Source organism: Anthonomus grandis, chromosome 7 (assembly GCF_022605725.1).
Source record: "Anthonomus grandis grandis chromosome 7, icAntGran1.3, whole genome shotgun sequence".
NCBI lineage: Eukaryota > Metazoa > Arthropoda > Insecta > Coleoptera > Curculionidae > Anthonomus > Anthonomus grandis.
Genome location: NC_065552.1, coordinates 3342788 through 3359999, shown reverse-complemented (window position 1 = coordinate 3359999; position 17212 = coordinate 3342788). Strand labels below are relative to the sequence as shown.

The 17212-nt window shown below is 32.0% G+C and overlaps 1 protein-coding gene across 5 annotated transcripts in view; it reads left to right on the top strand.

Moving 5' to 3' along the window:
* The window catches only part of LOC126738292 (PHD finger protein 21A-like), a 45093-nt gene that overhangs the window by 4706 nt on the left and 23175 nt on the right, over window positions 1-17212 (top strand). For all 5 annotated transcript variants that reach the window (XM_050443545.1, XM_050443547.1, XM_050443549.1 and 2 more), the window contains 3 exons: window positions 4546-4810; window positions 15983-16166; window positions 16232-16378. In XM_050443545.1, the coding sequence (XP_050299502.1) occupies window positions 4546-4810; window positions 15983-16166; window positions 16232-16378 (596 nt within the window). The remainder of the gene's footprint in view (window positions 1-4545; window positions 4811-15982; window positions 16167-16231; window positions 16379-17212) is intronic.

Below are 17212 nucleotides of genomic sequence, written 5' to 3'. Positions count from 1 at the left end.
CAGTATCGAAGTTTTTTTGAATCCATTGCTTAAATACCCAATAACTCCAAAACGGTTGTAGTTACAAAGAAATTTGTAAGAATTATTTTGGTAGTGAAACTAATCGGCTTTCATATAAAACTAAAATTAATAAAATCGGCGCATGCGTTTTCAAATTATTTAGATTCTTGTCAGGCCTTTGACAGTATCGAAGTTTTTTTGAATCCATTGCTTAAATACCCAATAACTCCAAAACGGTTGTAGTTACAAAGAAATTCGTAAGAATTATTTTGGTAAGGAAACTAATCGGCGCATGCGTTTTCAAATTATTTAGATTTTTGTCAGGCCTTTGACAGTATCGAATTTTTTTGAATACATTGCTTAAATACCCAATAACTCCAAAACGGTTGTAGTTACAAAAAAATTCGTAAGAATTATTTTGTTAAGGAAACTAATCGGCTTTCATATAAAACTAAAATTAATAAAATCGGCGCATGCGTTTTCAAACTATTTAGATTCTTGTCAGGCCTTTGACAGTATCGAAGTTTTTTAGAATCCATTGATTAAATACTTAATAACTCCAAAACGGTTGTAGTTACAAAGAAATTTGTAAGAATTATTTTGTTAAAGAACCTAATCGGCCTTCAAATAAAACTAAAATTAATAAAATCGGCGCATGCGTTTTCAAATTATTTAGATTCTTGTCAGGCCTTTGACAGTATCGAAGTTTTTTAGAATCCATTGATTAAATGCTCAATAACTCCAGAACGGTTGTAGTTACAAAGAAATTTGTAAGAATTATTTTGGTAAGGAAACTAATCGGCTTTCAAATAAAACTAAAATTAATAAAATCGGCGCATGCGTTTTCAAATTATTTAGATTCTTGTCAGGCCTTTGACAGTATCGAAGTTTTTTAGAATCCATTGATTAAATGCTCAATAACTCCAAAACGGTTGTAGTTGCAAAGAAATTTGTAAGAATTATTTCGGTAATGAAACTAATCGGCTTTCAAATAAAACTAAAATTAATAAAATCGGCGCATGCGTTTTCAAATTATTTAGATTCTTGTCAGGCCTTTGACAGTATCGAATTTTTTAGAGTCCATTGATTAAATATGCAATAACTCCTGAACAATTGAGTTTACAAGAAAATTTGTAATGACTTTTTGGTAGAGAAACTCATCGGCTTTCATAAGAAACTAAAATTAATAAAATCGGCGCATGCGTTTTCAAATTATTTAGATTCTTGTCAGGCCTTTGGCAGTATCGAAGTTTTTTAGAATCCATTGACTAAATGCTCAATAACTCCAAAACGGTTGTAGTTACAAAGAAATTTGTAAGAATTATTTTGGTAGTGAAACTAATCGGCTTTCATATAAAACTAAAATTAATAAAATCGGCGCATGCGTTTTCAAATTATTTAGATTCTTGTCAGGCCTTTGGCAGTATCGAAGTTTTTTAGAATCCATTGACTAAATGCTCAATAACTCCAAAACGGTTGTAGTTACAAAGAAATTTGTAAGAATTATTTTGGTAATGAAACTAATCGGCTTTCATATAAAACTAAAATTAATAAAATCGGCGCATGCGTTTTCAAATTATTTAGATTCTTGTCAGGCCTTTGACAGTATCGAAGTTTTTTTGAATCCATTGCTTAAATACCCAATAACTCCAAAACGGTTGTAGTTACAAAGAAATTTGTAAGAATTATTTTGGTAGTGAAACTAATCGGCTTTCATATAAAACTAAAATTAATAAAATCGGCGCATGCGTTTTCAAATTATTTAGATTTTTGTCAGGCCTTTGGCAGTATCGAAGTTTTTTAGAATCCATTGACTAAATGCTCAATAACTCCAAAACGGTTGTAGTTACAAAGAAATTTGTAAGAATTATTTTGGTAGTGAAACTAATCGGCTTTCATATAAAACTAAAATTAATAAAATCGGCGCATGCGTTTTCAAATTATTTAGATTCTTGTCAGGCCTTTGGCAGTATCGAAGTTTTTAGAGTCCATTGATTAAATATGCAATAACTCCTGAACAATTGAGTTTACAAGAAAATTTGTAATGACTTTTTGGTAGAGAAACTCATCGGCTTTCATAAGAAACTAAAATTAATAAAATCGGCGCATGCGTTTTCAAATTATTTAGATTCTTGTCAGGCCTTTGGCAGTATCGAAGTTTTTTAGAATCCATTGACTAAATGCTCAATAACTCCAAAACGGTTGTAGTTACAAAGAAATTTGTAAGAATTATTTTGGTAGTGAAACTAATCGGCTTTCATATAAAACTAAAATTAATAAAATCGGCGCATGCGTTTTCAAATTATTTAGATTCTTGTCAGGCCTTTGACAGTATCGAAGTTTTTTTGAATCCATTGCTTAAATACCCAATAACTCCAAAACGGTTGTAGTTACAAAGAAATTTGTAAGAATTATTTTGGTAGTGAAACTAATCGGCTTTCATATAAAACTAAAATTAATAAAATCGGCGCATGCGTTTTCAAATTATTTAGATTTTTGTCAGGCCTTTGGCAGTATCGAAGTTTTTTAGAATCCATTGACTAAATGCTCAATAACTCCAAAACGGTTGTAGTTACAAAGAAATTTGTAAGAATTATTTTGGTAGTGAAACTAATCGGCTTTCATATAAAACTAAAATTAATAAAATCGGCGCATGCGTTTTCAAATTATTTAGATTCTTGTCAGGCCTTTGGCAGTATCGAAGTTTTTTAGAATCCATTGACTAAATGCTCAATAACTCCAAAACGGTTGTAGTTACAAAGAAATTTGTAAGAATTATTTTGGTAATGAAACTAATCGACTTTCATATAAAACTAAAATTAATAAAATCGGCGCATGCGTTTTCAAATTATTTAGATTCTTGTCAGGCCTTTGACAGTATCGAAGTTTTTTTGAATCTATTGCTTAAATACCCAATAACTCCAAAACGGTTGTAGTTACAAAGAAATTTGTAAGAATTATTTTGGTAGTGAAACTAATCGGCTTTCATATAAAACTAAAATTAATAAAATCGGCGCATGCGTTTTCAAATTATTTAGATTCTTGTCAGGCCTTTGGCAGTATCGAAGTTTTTTAGAATCCATTGATTAAATGCTCAATAACTCCAAAACGGTTGTAGTTACAAAGAAATTTGTAAGAATTATTTTGGTAATGAAACTAATCGGCTTTCAAATAAAACTAAAATTAATAAAATCGGCGCATGCGTTTTCAAATTATTTAGATTTTTGTCAGGCCTTTGACAGTATCGAAGTTTTTTTGAATCCATTGATTAAACACTCAATAACTCCAAAACGGTTGTAGTTACAAAGAAATTCGTAAGAATTATTTTGGTAATGAAACTAATCGGCTTTCATATAAAACTAAAATTAATAAAATCGGCGAATGCGTTTTCAAATTATTTAGATTTTTGTCAGGCCTTTGACAGTATCGAATTTTTTTGAATACATTGCTTAAATACCCAATAACTCCAAAACGGCTGTAGTTACAAAAAAATTCGTAAGAATTATTTTGTTAAGGAAACTAATCGGCTTTCATATAAAACTAAAATTAATAAAATCGACACATGCGTTTTCAAATTATTTAGATTTTTGTCAGGCCTTTGACAGTATCGATTTTTTTTTTAATCCATTGATTAAATATGCAATAATTCTTGAACCATTGAGTTTACAAGAAAATGTGTAATGACTTTTTGGTAGAGAAACTCATCGGCTTTCATAAGAAACTAAAATCAATAAAATCCGTGTATGCATTTTCAAGATATTTAGATATTTGTCAGGCCTTTGACAGTATTGAAGTTTTTTTGAATCCATTGATTGAATACTCAATAACTTTAAAACGGTTATATTTAGAGGGAATGTTGTAAGGGCCTTTTTGTTAAAGAAACTGATCAGCTTTCATATGACATTAAAATCAATAAAATTATTTTCAAAATTTTTTAAGGCAACAATATTTGTAACTTTCAAGCCTTTTCTGGTGACTCAATGTTGTCATAGTTAACAATATTTCCTTAAATATCCTATTCCAATAATTTAAAACAAAAATTTAGTAGTTTGCTAAAAAAAACTTAATTCAATAGGAATTTTATTTTGTGTAAAAGGATTCACGTGAATGCAAAGGAAAAAGTGGGCAATTGGGTAACAACGCTTTTTAGTTGCACCACGTCTTAATTCAATATTCAATTTTCTCTATTATTTCTCAAGTCAAATTGATTTTGAGGTTCAAACATCTAAAAACAGTCTCAGAGAGATTCAGAGGGTTTCGCCATATTCAACCAGAAATAAGTACTTTATTTGCCTTTCCTTTTGTTTTTTATTGACGTCAGTCTAGTCTCAATATTGATTTCGTTTTTTAATATTCTTGAATGTTTCTGTGGTCTTGATTAAATAATTCTTTTGTTCTTCTAAGGAATTTTAGTATTAAATAGTTATTTTATTCAGAGAGAGGATTCAAGTGAATCCTTTAATAAAAGTCATCAATTAGGCAACAACGCTTGTAACCGCAAGCCACGCCTCTTGATTCAATGTTGCTTTTTTTTGTCAATTATAGAACTCGAGCACGATCCTCCCCGTCAAACTCCCACTCGGACGATTCCGAGCGTTCTCGGACACCGCCGCCGGAGAGTCCGTCGTTGTTACCGCCGACCAATCCCGAAGACGTCAGCCAGTCGACGTTCCTCGGCTATTTCCGGTTGGCCACGCATGCGGTCCACGGGGAAATGCAAAAGAAACGGGCGGAAAGAAAGCGACGGAGCACCGCCAATCCTCATTTCGTTTACGGTAATAAAGGATGGGACTTTTTGGGGCCAGCTGCTGTAAGTACTGTTTTGTTGAATATTTCATTCCCCAAAACGTGAAGTGCATAACTAATATTTTTGTGCAAATTCCATTTATGCCAACCAATAATAATTTTATATTGGCAGTGTCGTCGAAAGAAAAACCGGGCCCGGGTTTAAAAATGTACGGGTCCTTATACAAAAACATCTCAAGCAACCCGTTATATATTATCGTTGAATATATATTTAACGATTTTTTAATAAATTTTTGGTTTTGGTATATTTATCACCCATATATCGTGGTCGTACAAGCAAATCCCTTTAAGTCCACTTTTTGACGAACTTGAGTTTTTCGTATCTACCACTAAGTCCGCGCGATGATTTCTCATCAAGTCAACAATCATTTAAGTCCATTTTCCCCATACTTTAAAAGATATAGGCCACATGTATTTGCCTAAGTCCAAAATATTTTAATTTTGAACAAAAAAAATCAGTTATGTGCACTTGTTTGTGGCGGTTGGTCAGTATGTCTTCCAGAGGAAAAAACTTGTGTTTATGGCGTGTAATAATACACTAAACCAGAGAAGTAGTAGTGATGAAAACTCTATTAGTTATAATAGAATAATAGGCTCTAACGTGTCCAGGTTTTATGAAAGGGTTGGGGAACAGCGCGATGCTACACCGAAAGGTAAGTAGATAGAACTTCTTAAATTTTGGATATTTAGAGTTAAAATGCATTTTACAGTTACAGCAAATTATTATCTGTTTCATTTTTATTAGATTTTTATTCGCTAGTTTTAAACTGTGTAGGGACTTTAGTTTTTTTTCTGTTTGTGGTATTCGTAGGTAAATGGACTTAAGTTTTTCTTCCTGTTTGTGGTACTAGTAGCTTAACGGACTTAAGTTTTTTTCTAAATTTTAGATAAAAATATAGAAATTGAAAGAGGGTCTGAGGTGGGAAATTTAAATGTATCAGAACCGTCTGTTGATCACGTGTCTCAGCATTCCTTCAATGAAGACGATTTAGCCTTAATTAAAGATAGTGATGACTCGATCCTAGATCCAGACTTTAATGAAACAGATGATTCAAATGACGGTAAGATTTTTAGTTGTCACAGAAAAATTAGAAAATGCCTTAATTGCCTTACTTCTATTTTTTTGTAGAGCTTGGAAATGACACACAGCTTAAAAGATGGAAAGAAAGTCAACCTAAAAAGTGGAAAAGAGCTGTGGCGAAAAAAAGAAGAAGCGAGGGACTTGACTATGTGACTAAAAACAAACAGTGGCCAGCCAAGAAACCTCAAGCCATTAACTGTGAAAAGTGTCGTTTTAAATGTCGGACAAAATTTTTAGAAGAGGAAAGGCAAACTTTGTGTTTAACGTATTGGAGAATGAATAGTTTTACACGGCAAAAAGATTTTATTCTTGTAAATGTCACAAGCTCTTCTCCAGAGAGAAGAAGACAGAGAAATGGAAATAAGGCTCCTAGAAGTAATTCTAAACAGTACTATTTTACAAAAGATAAAAACAAACTAAGAGTTTGTCAGGCATTTTTTTTGAAAACTCTTAATATAAGTGCTGATGTTGTAAAAAATGCATTTTGTTATAAAGGCTCTTCTGGCGTCTATGCCGGTGAAGACAGACGTGGCAAATCGGTACCCAAGAACAAAACCAGGCCAGAACTTCTTGCCGATGTAGAAAGGCACATTCAAAGTTTTCCGACCGTACCATCCCATTATTCCCGAAAGTGAACTAAAAAGGAATACTTGGACAGCAAATTATCAATAGCTAAGATGTACAACCTTTATGAGGAAAAATGTAAAACAGAAAAAAAAGAAGCTGTATCGTTCATAACGTATAAAAGGTATTTTGGTTCCAAATTTAATTAAAAAAAAAAAAAAAATAAAAAACGACTTTATTTTATACTCGGTGAGATTCAGCAGAGCTGTTGCTAGCCGAGTATTCATAGCAAAAACAAAATATAAGATTTCAATAATTACAACAACGTCGAAACATACAGTAAGGTAAATTAAATATTCAAACAAATAGAAAATACAACTGAAAATTGTCCCTAAAAAATCTACAAAACAAAAAGTAAATCAAAAGCAAAAAAATAAGGCAAAATTCTCTCCAGAATCCACAAGACAAAAACAAGTGATTAATCAAAAAAAAAAAGAAAAAAAACAATAAATAAAATAAATAAAGTGATTAGTATTTAGAAAAAAGGTAACTTTTATACTTCTTTTTAAAAGTCGAAGTTGATTGATTAAACATTTTTATGTTTCCAGGCAAATGATTTAATAAATTAACAGAAGTATAGCTAAAGCAAGATTTAAAGAAGCTTCCCTTATGCCTTGGAATTTCATAATAGTCTCTATATCTAGTATCTCGGTTATGAAGGCTTGATCTAGGTGTAATTTTTGCAAATAGATAGTTTGGCGATTCAGTTTTGAGCATCCTATGAAGAAAATAATTTATCCTTTTTTCACCCTAAAAAAGACCTCTGTCAAACTTGTGGAAAACATAAGACAGGTGATGAAAGTCAGACCGATATTGAAAAATTTGAAAGATATGAAAGTCGTAAAAGGGATTGCTACTCTGCCAAAGAAAAGGACAAACTATGCGCTCTTAACGACCCGACATTTATTTCAGCAACTTTTGATTTGCAGTCAGTCCTTCAAATACCCTGCTCCGACGTAAGCCCCATGTACTACTCTGTGTTTTCAACCTTACTATTTATAACTCGGCCCCTCCAAATGATGCCAAAGATGTTATTGCTGGACTGAGATTAACGGAAAACGAGGAAGTTCAGAAATAGGCACTTGTTTGTTTGAATACTTAAGAGTGCGGTCCACCACGTGACAAAATCGGTTTCGAAGCGCGACAGTAGTTTCGTGGCCGGTGCAGTTTTCGCTGAAAGTAGCAACACTGGCTGCCATAATTACCCACTCCACCGTTCCCTTCTCCCTGATATATCGAATCTCGATTACCAGGGACGCAAGTCAACTGGTCTTACTTCTTGTTAGGTTTATTAACTACTTTTTATGTTATAAAGCATATGTACATACAGGGTGTTTCGGGAGGAAAAGGAAATATTTTGGAAACATGTTCAGAAGGTCAAAATAAGATAAATTAACTCATATGTTCTAATCCGATTCTCGACCGTTTCAGAAATAATCGGTTCTGAAATTTATTTGTAAGATTGTTGGCCGTTTTGTTCAAACGTGGCATGAGGATTTTCATCTAACTACCGATGTTCATTGTGTCGGTTATTAATTCCATTGCGGGTAAAATAAGCTTCATCGCTAAGTAAAATGTAATTATGTAGGTCTCGATTTTGTGGGATCCATTCACAAAATTGAACCCCTAAGCCAAAATCACCTTCTTGAAGATGTTGAACCGGTTGAATATGGATAGGCTTAAAACCGTTTTTCTTAAGTGTCTTCCAAACGTCTACATGTGATGCTAATCGAAGTTCTTTTGTAATCCGCCTCGTACTAACACTCTGGTTCTCTTCAGCCATATCCAGAACATTTTCATTTCTACATTTAGTCCGCCTCTCGTTCAGAATTAATTCTTATGCTTGGAAACATTCCTGTTTCCTGAGCGTTTGCAAAAACTGTCTGAAAAACTTTTCGATTAGGAATTCTTCGATTTGGAAAACCACGTCGGTATTCATCAACAGAACGTAATGCGCTACCATTACAGAAACCATACACGAATAATACTCCCTATGGGTGAATGTGTGAGGCATTACGTAATGGAACCGTTTGCAACGAGGTTTCAGGCTAATCACGCGCAACTGGGATATACACTAAACTAGTTTCAAACCATTCCAAATATTGTGCTAGAACAAACCTAATGATTATATTGTATTATAATAATATGTTTGATTCTTCTGCTTTGTCTCTAAGTGGTATTCCTTTTGGATAAAGTGGATCAACTTCCGGTAAAAGGTAATGTTCATAAAAATATTTTAGTTTGGGCAACATTTTAACTCTCCAAAATGCTTCATTACGAGGAATCTTCAAGAAAAACGACTATTAAAAATTATAAGGCATAGCTATAATGAATAATGGTGATGTTTCATATTTTAAAAATCATAATACATTTTTCAAAAAATAAATACATTATGTAGTATGTAGTTAAAGTAAGAGTTAAAATTATACCTTTATCGCAATATTATTGATCTTATAACATTTTTTTGAAATGTCCTCAAGGAAAGTTAAATTTTAATACTGTTAAAATTACGGATTATCGGTTGAATGAGAACTTATTAATACAATGAATTACCTTCTATATAATTAATCCAAGAGGGCTTTATACTACAAAGAAACAGAATTTTCTTTTTGTAACTTGCAACTGTCCCTGGATTTGATAGTAATAGTTGTGGTTCCTTTTTAGATGTAAGGAACCATTTTCAATGATAGCAAATGTAAGTTTTTTTCTCTAATTCCCATTTCAGTACTAATTTTTGAAATTACAAATGGGCATTTAATTTTAATAATTTGAACGGAGACTCGTATTTAGAGATAAACCATTAAATGTTAAGCAGAACATGTATTTTATGTAAGATATATGTTCGCGCATTTTTCTCGACAGGTACGCAATTATCTTGACGAATAATATCCCGAACGTTGGATTGGCCGTGGAGGACCTTTGCTTTGGCCTGCGCGTGGTCCAGACTTAAACCCCATGGACTTCTGTATTTGGGGATATTTGAAATCAATTGTTTATGATAGTCCTATAATTAATAATCTAAATGAACTAAATGTAAAAATTGTAAAATCTGTAAATATGTTAAAAATAATGAGGATCTTCTTTTTAAAATACGGCAGATATAAGAATTAACAAAAGTCGTAATATTTTTTTAAAAATAATCTTAAATATTAATTTTATTTTATTTAGGATTGCATTGCTAAAAATCTAGTAAATTTAAGTCATTCACATATTATGAAAACCTAAAAGTGCGATTATGTTCTAAAAAAGTAAAAACTAACGCGAGGAACGCCCTCTACCAAAAACACGGAAACTGTATAAAACTCCAAGTCACCGGTCTCCAATAACTTTAAAATTGTATAATAAATAAAATCGGTTACATATTTCGCTCTTATTACGAGCATCTCTAGACCATATACTGGGACACCTTGTACACTTATTAATTACAAAAAAAAGCATTATATTTATAGTTTAGGTGAAGTTACTTGGACAAGTATAAAAACTAAAAACGTTTAGCACGCGGCGGTTTCTTTATAGGGCATTGGCGTGCATATAACGTGTTGTTCTCTGGCTTAATATATATAGTAAAAATTTAGCTAAAAGTTATTTTACAACCAACAAAAACATTTATCAAGTCACGCAAAAGTCGTGGTCTTAGATTTAATGAAATATACACAGTTTTTTTTAATTATTAAAAAAATTTTCAAAAAGTTGGGTGGTTTGTTGTTACATAGGTATAAAATAATGTCGTGGCCGTGCTGCAATACAATATTGTTATACTTGCCTCCGCTGATATTTGTTTCGATAAGCCCAAAAATTTCCGCTGAACAATGAATTTTCATTGAAATGAAATTGAAAATGAAATTTTTGGGCTTATCGAAATCAAATATAAGTGAAGTTAACTATGTATTCATAATTTTGCACCCACATTTTTTTACGTCCAAAAATGCTTATCTATTTAGCATCACTATCCATCTCTTCAGAACTGGATTCGTCATTGGCATGAATTATAATTGGATTCATTCGCGGTATCTATTATATCTATTTAAATTATTGTATTTAAGACTTATTGAACTTACATTAAAGTAAATATAACGAAAGGTTTTGTTAAAAATTTAAATTCAAATATATTTTAAATATGTGAATAAGTCTATTTTCTTCTTCTTTTCAATATTTGAGCGTATGAGATAGTATTTTCTAAATTGATATTTAATATAAGTGACATAATACCCAAAATAAGTGACTCGTTAATTTTAATGTCAAAAATTTAATATAACCTTGAATTTTTATCTTAAAAAAACAGTACTGTATTTTTTTTGTTAAGCAAATATTAATGATATTTTTTAAAGTACATTATGTTTAAAATTTATAATTCAGGTTTAAAATATATTCAGGTCAAAAATGACACGTGTTAAAAAATTGATGCTCTCTTAAAATTTGATCGGTAAAGCGATCATAAACTAACAGATTATGAAATGCCTAAAAATACCTATTTACCACAACTATTCGATTCATTATCACTAGTATTAAAAGGCCGCAAAAATTTCATTTTTATTGTTCAAAAGTTGAGACGAAAGTAAATAAAAGAAAACATCAACAGTATATAACAAATAGAATAACAACAAGAACTACAGTATAATATAAACGCGAAACCGATTTTAGGGTGAGCCAAGTCTTCACCATGCTAATTTTAACACACTCACAAAATTCAAAATTGTTTTAATTATTACCATATACAGACACAATGCACTAATAAAATAAAGGAAAATAATAATTGCGAATATCACTTAGAATAAAATCAAGACTACTTAGCACTACCCGTTTATCAAAACCGTTTCGACCAATGAAAGCTGACCGGCAAATATTGCGCGTCCTAAGAAACAAGAACGGTGTTGCCAGATCTGCCTAGATATCCTATGGAGACCCAATTTTTAGCCAAAATTATTATTATTTTTTGGGTTAGGTTTTAAAAGAAACCAAAAATGTTTACAACATATATATTTCGTGTGTTATGTTTTATTAGATTTAAGGAACAGGGGATGGTCAATTTTACATTGTTTTAATAAAAAATAAAAATTTTCAACATTGTTTTTTTTGATTTTCAAAATTTTAAATAGCATCCCGTCTAGATAATCCAATAAACAATCCCTACACAAAATTTGAGCTTTCTAACTTTTTTTGTCTTGGTACAGGAGCTAACCCCGTTTTACGCAGGTAGACCTCCCTCTTAACACACCTGCCTCTGCATGTAAATCGGGTGTCACTCTGGTCCGATACATGTGGAGGACAGAACCGCAACCAACATGTTGCAGCTTTACTGCTTTATTTAGTGCAGGTTACGCACCTTCAAGTTATTCAACATAATTTTATGGAAAGTGGGCATTCCTACATGGAGGTGGATTCCATGCATAGCTCAATTGAACATGCAAAGAAATATGTACCAGTTTACACAATTCAAGATTGGCTTAATATTTTTAGACTCGCCAGATTAAACAGAAATAAAAACAAAAAAAGTCAACCATACAATGTCCAAGAATTAAAATTTAATGACTTCTATGATCTAAAGGCTTTGTCTGTAAAAATACTTCGAAATAAGAGTAAAGATACAGAAGGAAACACAGTCAATTGGTTACTAATCAAATCATTACGTTACTCAAAAGACAAGCCAGGCATAATTGAATTTAAATACATGCATTCTGACCCTTATAAGTATATTAATGTTTTTGGAAGGGGGAAAACCCCAACTTTTCCGAAGGTCTTAAAACCATTATACAGCAAGCAACTGCCAATCACTGAAAAGAAGAAAGAGGATCTTCTAAAACTGTGCCATAACAATATAATACCGGCCGAATTCCATGGATGGTACAATTCTTTGCCAACATCCACAAATGCACCAGAACACTTGGTCGAATCAGACAGTAGTGATGATTTACCATTAATCACTTATGTCCAACAAAATAAATAAATTTATCAGGAAAAAAATGTAAGTCCAACCTGTATGTAAAAAACGTAAAATTAAAAAAAAACTTAGATGATATAGGTGTTTTACTGATAAATTATCATTAAAAAAAAGCTAACAAATCATGTCTATAGCTTTAAAATATCACATATTCAAAAACAACTTTTACAGGCAAATTAATATCTTTTTTTCCATTTTTCTCACAATTCTTTTTTATGGACTTATACGGTTTTGCTTGTATGCCCACGATATGATCAAGGTATATTTATTAATTGTAGAACATTACGTTAAGGGAAGGCTTAATTAAAAACGGGTTTTTTGCAGAAAACAATTGCCTTAAAGGAAAAACTTTGTAATTTACTAAGGAAATTCAAAAAAATACCATTGAAAAAGATTGATTTGATAAAAACTATACAAAGCTTTCCATGCTGTGTATAAGTTACACCCCCCACCCACCCCAAACAACTTACCAGTAAAAAATTCAACCACTCTCTTACTGGGCGTACCTAATGCAGAGGCGCCTCTCTTCAAATGTTCATCTAGAGCAAGATTTCCATTGGCGTCCCTTTAATTTTCCACCTTATGATCTATAAGAGGTTATATATTGTTGTGTCTAACATTTCTACATACATTTTCTTACTGACGATATAGATAGTGAATTTTCTAGTTTTATAAAGTCTTTATCAAGTATTGCAGATAAGTCGTTTCCTCTTAGACCTATCAAAATTAAACATCATAAGCCATGGACCACTAAAGGCTTACGTGTTTCTGCAAAAAACATGCGCTCATTATCACACCTGAAAAAATTTACAGACAGCGTATTTTTTCATAACTCTGTCAAGCTTTATAGAAAAATGTACCATCAGACTATAAAAGCTGCAAAAGATATTTATTATAATAAAAGGATGATCGAATCAAGTAATGTTGCCAAAGAAACATGGTCTATTGTAAATGAATTAAGAAATAAGACTTCTTCATCTAGCACTATCCCTACTTCACCTGAGGACCTTAATCACTACTTTGTTAATGTAGCTAAAAATCTAATGGCTACCATAACACCTTCTCACGATCCTCGTTCATATCTCCCAAATGAAAATTTACACAGCTTCTTTTTTACCCCCATTGCATCAACAGAGCTTCAAACTACAATTAATGAAATAAAAAACAAATCATCATCTGGTACAGATGGGCTCACTCTCAAAATGTTATCCAATCTGCCAAATTGCACCTTAATCCATCTAACAAACTTAATTAACAAGTCATTCCAAAATGAAATGACTTGTTAATTAAGTTAGTTTCCTACCTGCCTTAAGACTGCAATAATTATTCCTTTGCATAAGGGAGGTGATAAACAACAAGCTTCAAACTATCGCCCAATCGCACTCCTTCCCACTTTATCAAAGATCATTGAACGATTGGTTAAAAAAAGGCTCTTATCGTTTCTGTTTAAATATAAAATTCTTACTCCTCACCAATTTGGATTCTTGAGTAACAAGTGCACAAATTATGCTATGTTTTCTCTCTTTAATAGTGTTTACACCAGTATAAATAATAATCATTCAACAGCAACAATTTTTTGTGATTACTCCAAGGCTTTTGATTGTGTAAACCATAACATCTTAATTGACAAATTGAATCACTATGGGTTCAGAGGAACGCCCCTTGAATGGTTTAAATCTTATCTCAGTTACAGAAATCAGCTTCTAAAGGTTGATACGACGAAGTGTTCTTGCAAACCAATAGAATGTGGGGTACCTCAAGGTTCAATCCTGGGCCCTATTTTGTTTCTGATTTTTATAAATGACATGGCCAATCTTAACATCAGTGGCAAAATCTGTCTTTTTGCTGACGATACTAGCTTTACATGGAGCAATCCGGATGCTAGGGCACTACATGCTACTATTTCTAATGATTTAATTACCATTAAATCGTGGTGCGATTCTAATCTTCTGTGCCTAAATGTCTCAAAAACTAAAGTCTTATCATATAAAACTACTATTCAACCCTTTGTACTTAACAACACCAGTTTGGACGTTGTTGAATCTGTGAAGTTCTTGGGACTTAATGTTGACTACTGCCTAAAATGGGACTTGCATATTGATGCCTTATATAAAAAATTAAGTTCAGCATGTTTTGCCTTAAGATCAGTTTTCAGGGAATTAAGTTTTCAAACATCAAGAACAGTTTATTATGCCCTTTTTGAGTCACATCTACGTTACGCCCTTCCATTCTGGGGCACATGCGGTGTGACTCAATTTGAGCGCATCTTTAAACTCCAAAAGAGAGCAGTTCGGTATCTGCTTGGACTTAATAGCAGAGCTCACTGTCAAGAAATCTTTAAAAAATACAAGATACTTACTCTTCCCTCTTTATTCATATTGGAATCTATTTGCTTAGTACGCAAACATAAGTCAGAAATGCCAAGTAGGCCGTCTCACAATTATTCACTTCGCAACGCAGTGCATGATCTTTATCTGCAAACTCCTCGGTCCGAGTTAGTAAAAAGCTCTATTCTATACAGAGCCAAAAAGATGCATAATCATTTGCCTTTGGAAATTAAATCAATTACCTCTTTTCCTCGATTTCATAATGCTTTGAAGGCATACTTTCTGGAAAAAGCCTTGTACGCAGTGGAGGATTTTTTTCTAGGATAACTTTTTGGGTATCACACACACACTGGCTCTTCTTATGTCTTAAAATAGAAAATATATTAGTTTTTTTTTCTTTAATAAATGAATTGCACTTTCATTTTGTATTTAATTAATTTACTGTCATTGACCATTGTGTTTATTTTTATTGACATTTTATACATTATGATGTATATTGACCAGGTACATTGTTTTTGTACAGTTTTGCATGTATTTATTTTGTTTGTATATTTATTTTTATTTTTATTTTGTGTGTTTTGTTTTGTTTTTATATGTTTTTTTTTTATTAGCTTTGTCTACAAAATTTTGTAATTTTTTGATAATAAAGCATATGATTGATTGATAACCATTTAAAGTTCCATTGGTGAAGATGATGCTATTGCTTAATATACCTGCTCAAACATTTAATTTTTGAAGGTATTGCGTAAGAATGTGAGGATTGAAGTCGCTCCAATAACGACAGGTTTGCTTGTCGACTTTATTTTCAATTAATAAGTCACGATTTTGACAAAAAAAAATAAATGTAGTTTATGTAGAATTTCATAAGGAACACAAAAATAGTAAAAGAAATAGGGGTTGCCATTTAAAATCTTAGGGGTTGATGCACTGAGGGTCAAATGCCTCAAAAATGTTTCCGTTTGATATGTAAACTGACGTGTTTGGCCTAATTTTCTAACTATCATTGGTAGAGGCATTTAAATGATGTTTGTTTTCAAATTGTTTCCCTGTATAGAGAACCTAGAAATAGGTACTTGCTTTTTGGTTTTTTTCTCTCCTATAAAACTATGTAAATGTTAGCTACGTCACTTTGTGTTTTGGGGGACGATTTATTCCGAATGGTCTAAATAAATGTAATTTTTTGTTGTTGTTGTTGTTGCGGTGTAGAAAAAGAAACGGGGTAACTTCTTGATACATCCTCCATCGCCGCCCAATACAAGAGGTCGGAAACGTCAAGAGCTAAACGCCGGCAGACGGTCCAAGTCAAAATCGCCGCCCACAACCAAAGTGTTGGTACCCCCAAAGAAGATATCCCCCAATAAAACTGTGATGACCAACGGGAATAGTAGCGGTAAGAAATTATTAGCTTTAGCTCTATTAAATTTGATTTATTTTATTTTAAATTTAATTTTTTAGCAAATAATAAAAATAGCGAACTTAAGCCAATGTTACCGTCTTCCATGCTTCCTTCCATTCCGAATTTGCCCAGTGAGCTGGTTATCGAGAGAATAGACTCGGAGAGTGTCCCCGACCAAAAAATCTGTATCGTCTGCAAAGCACCAGGTGAGTAAATCGCCGTGTTGCCAATGTTAAGGCCATATACACATTTCCATGTCTTTTGCCCACTTTTATTTCATTTTATCTTTACTGGTAGGGTGCCATAGTAAAGGGTTTCTCAATAGCTATGATATGTTTACAAAAATCACGACGGCCATGATCGAAACAAAAGTATTCTTAATTTTTGACAATTTAATCATGGTGAAATACACGCTTTAAGAATGTCTTATTATTATTCAAAAGTTTTATGAAAATAAACGGTCTTCGAACCGGTCCACAGTGTTGCGTGGTATAGGGGTAATTGGACAAAATTAAAATAAGCTGTTAAAATAAAAAAGTAAACTTTGTATTTTATTTTTTTTTAACTCTTTTGAAGTTTTTTACTAAAATAATGTTAAAAATATAACAAGAAGAGTTTGCTCACAACTTTCCTCGCCCAAATTAGAAAAGCAATTAATAATAAAATAACTGAATTAATTTATATTTGTCTCATAACAAACAATAAAATAAAAGTATTTGCTCAAAAAACAAGCTTTCAATAATTATATGCTAAATATTACACACTACAAATTAAACAAAAGTATTTGCTTAAAAATATTGTAAAAAAAAACAAGTCTTCAGTGTACTAAATATTACATTACCTCTATTTTTCATAAATGACAAAAAGTTCAGAAAAATAAGTCAAAAATCTAGTCAGACTGATCATCATCACTACTTGAGGAACTAGATAGCTCTAAGCCAAAAACAGATTCTACCAGTGTGTTCTGAGAATTCTCAATAATTATATACTCTTTTATTTTATTATCATACAAAATATTTTTATTTTTTTTAGTAGATTGT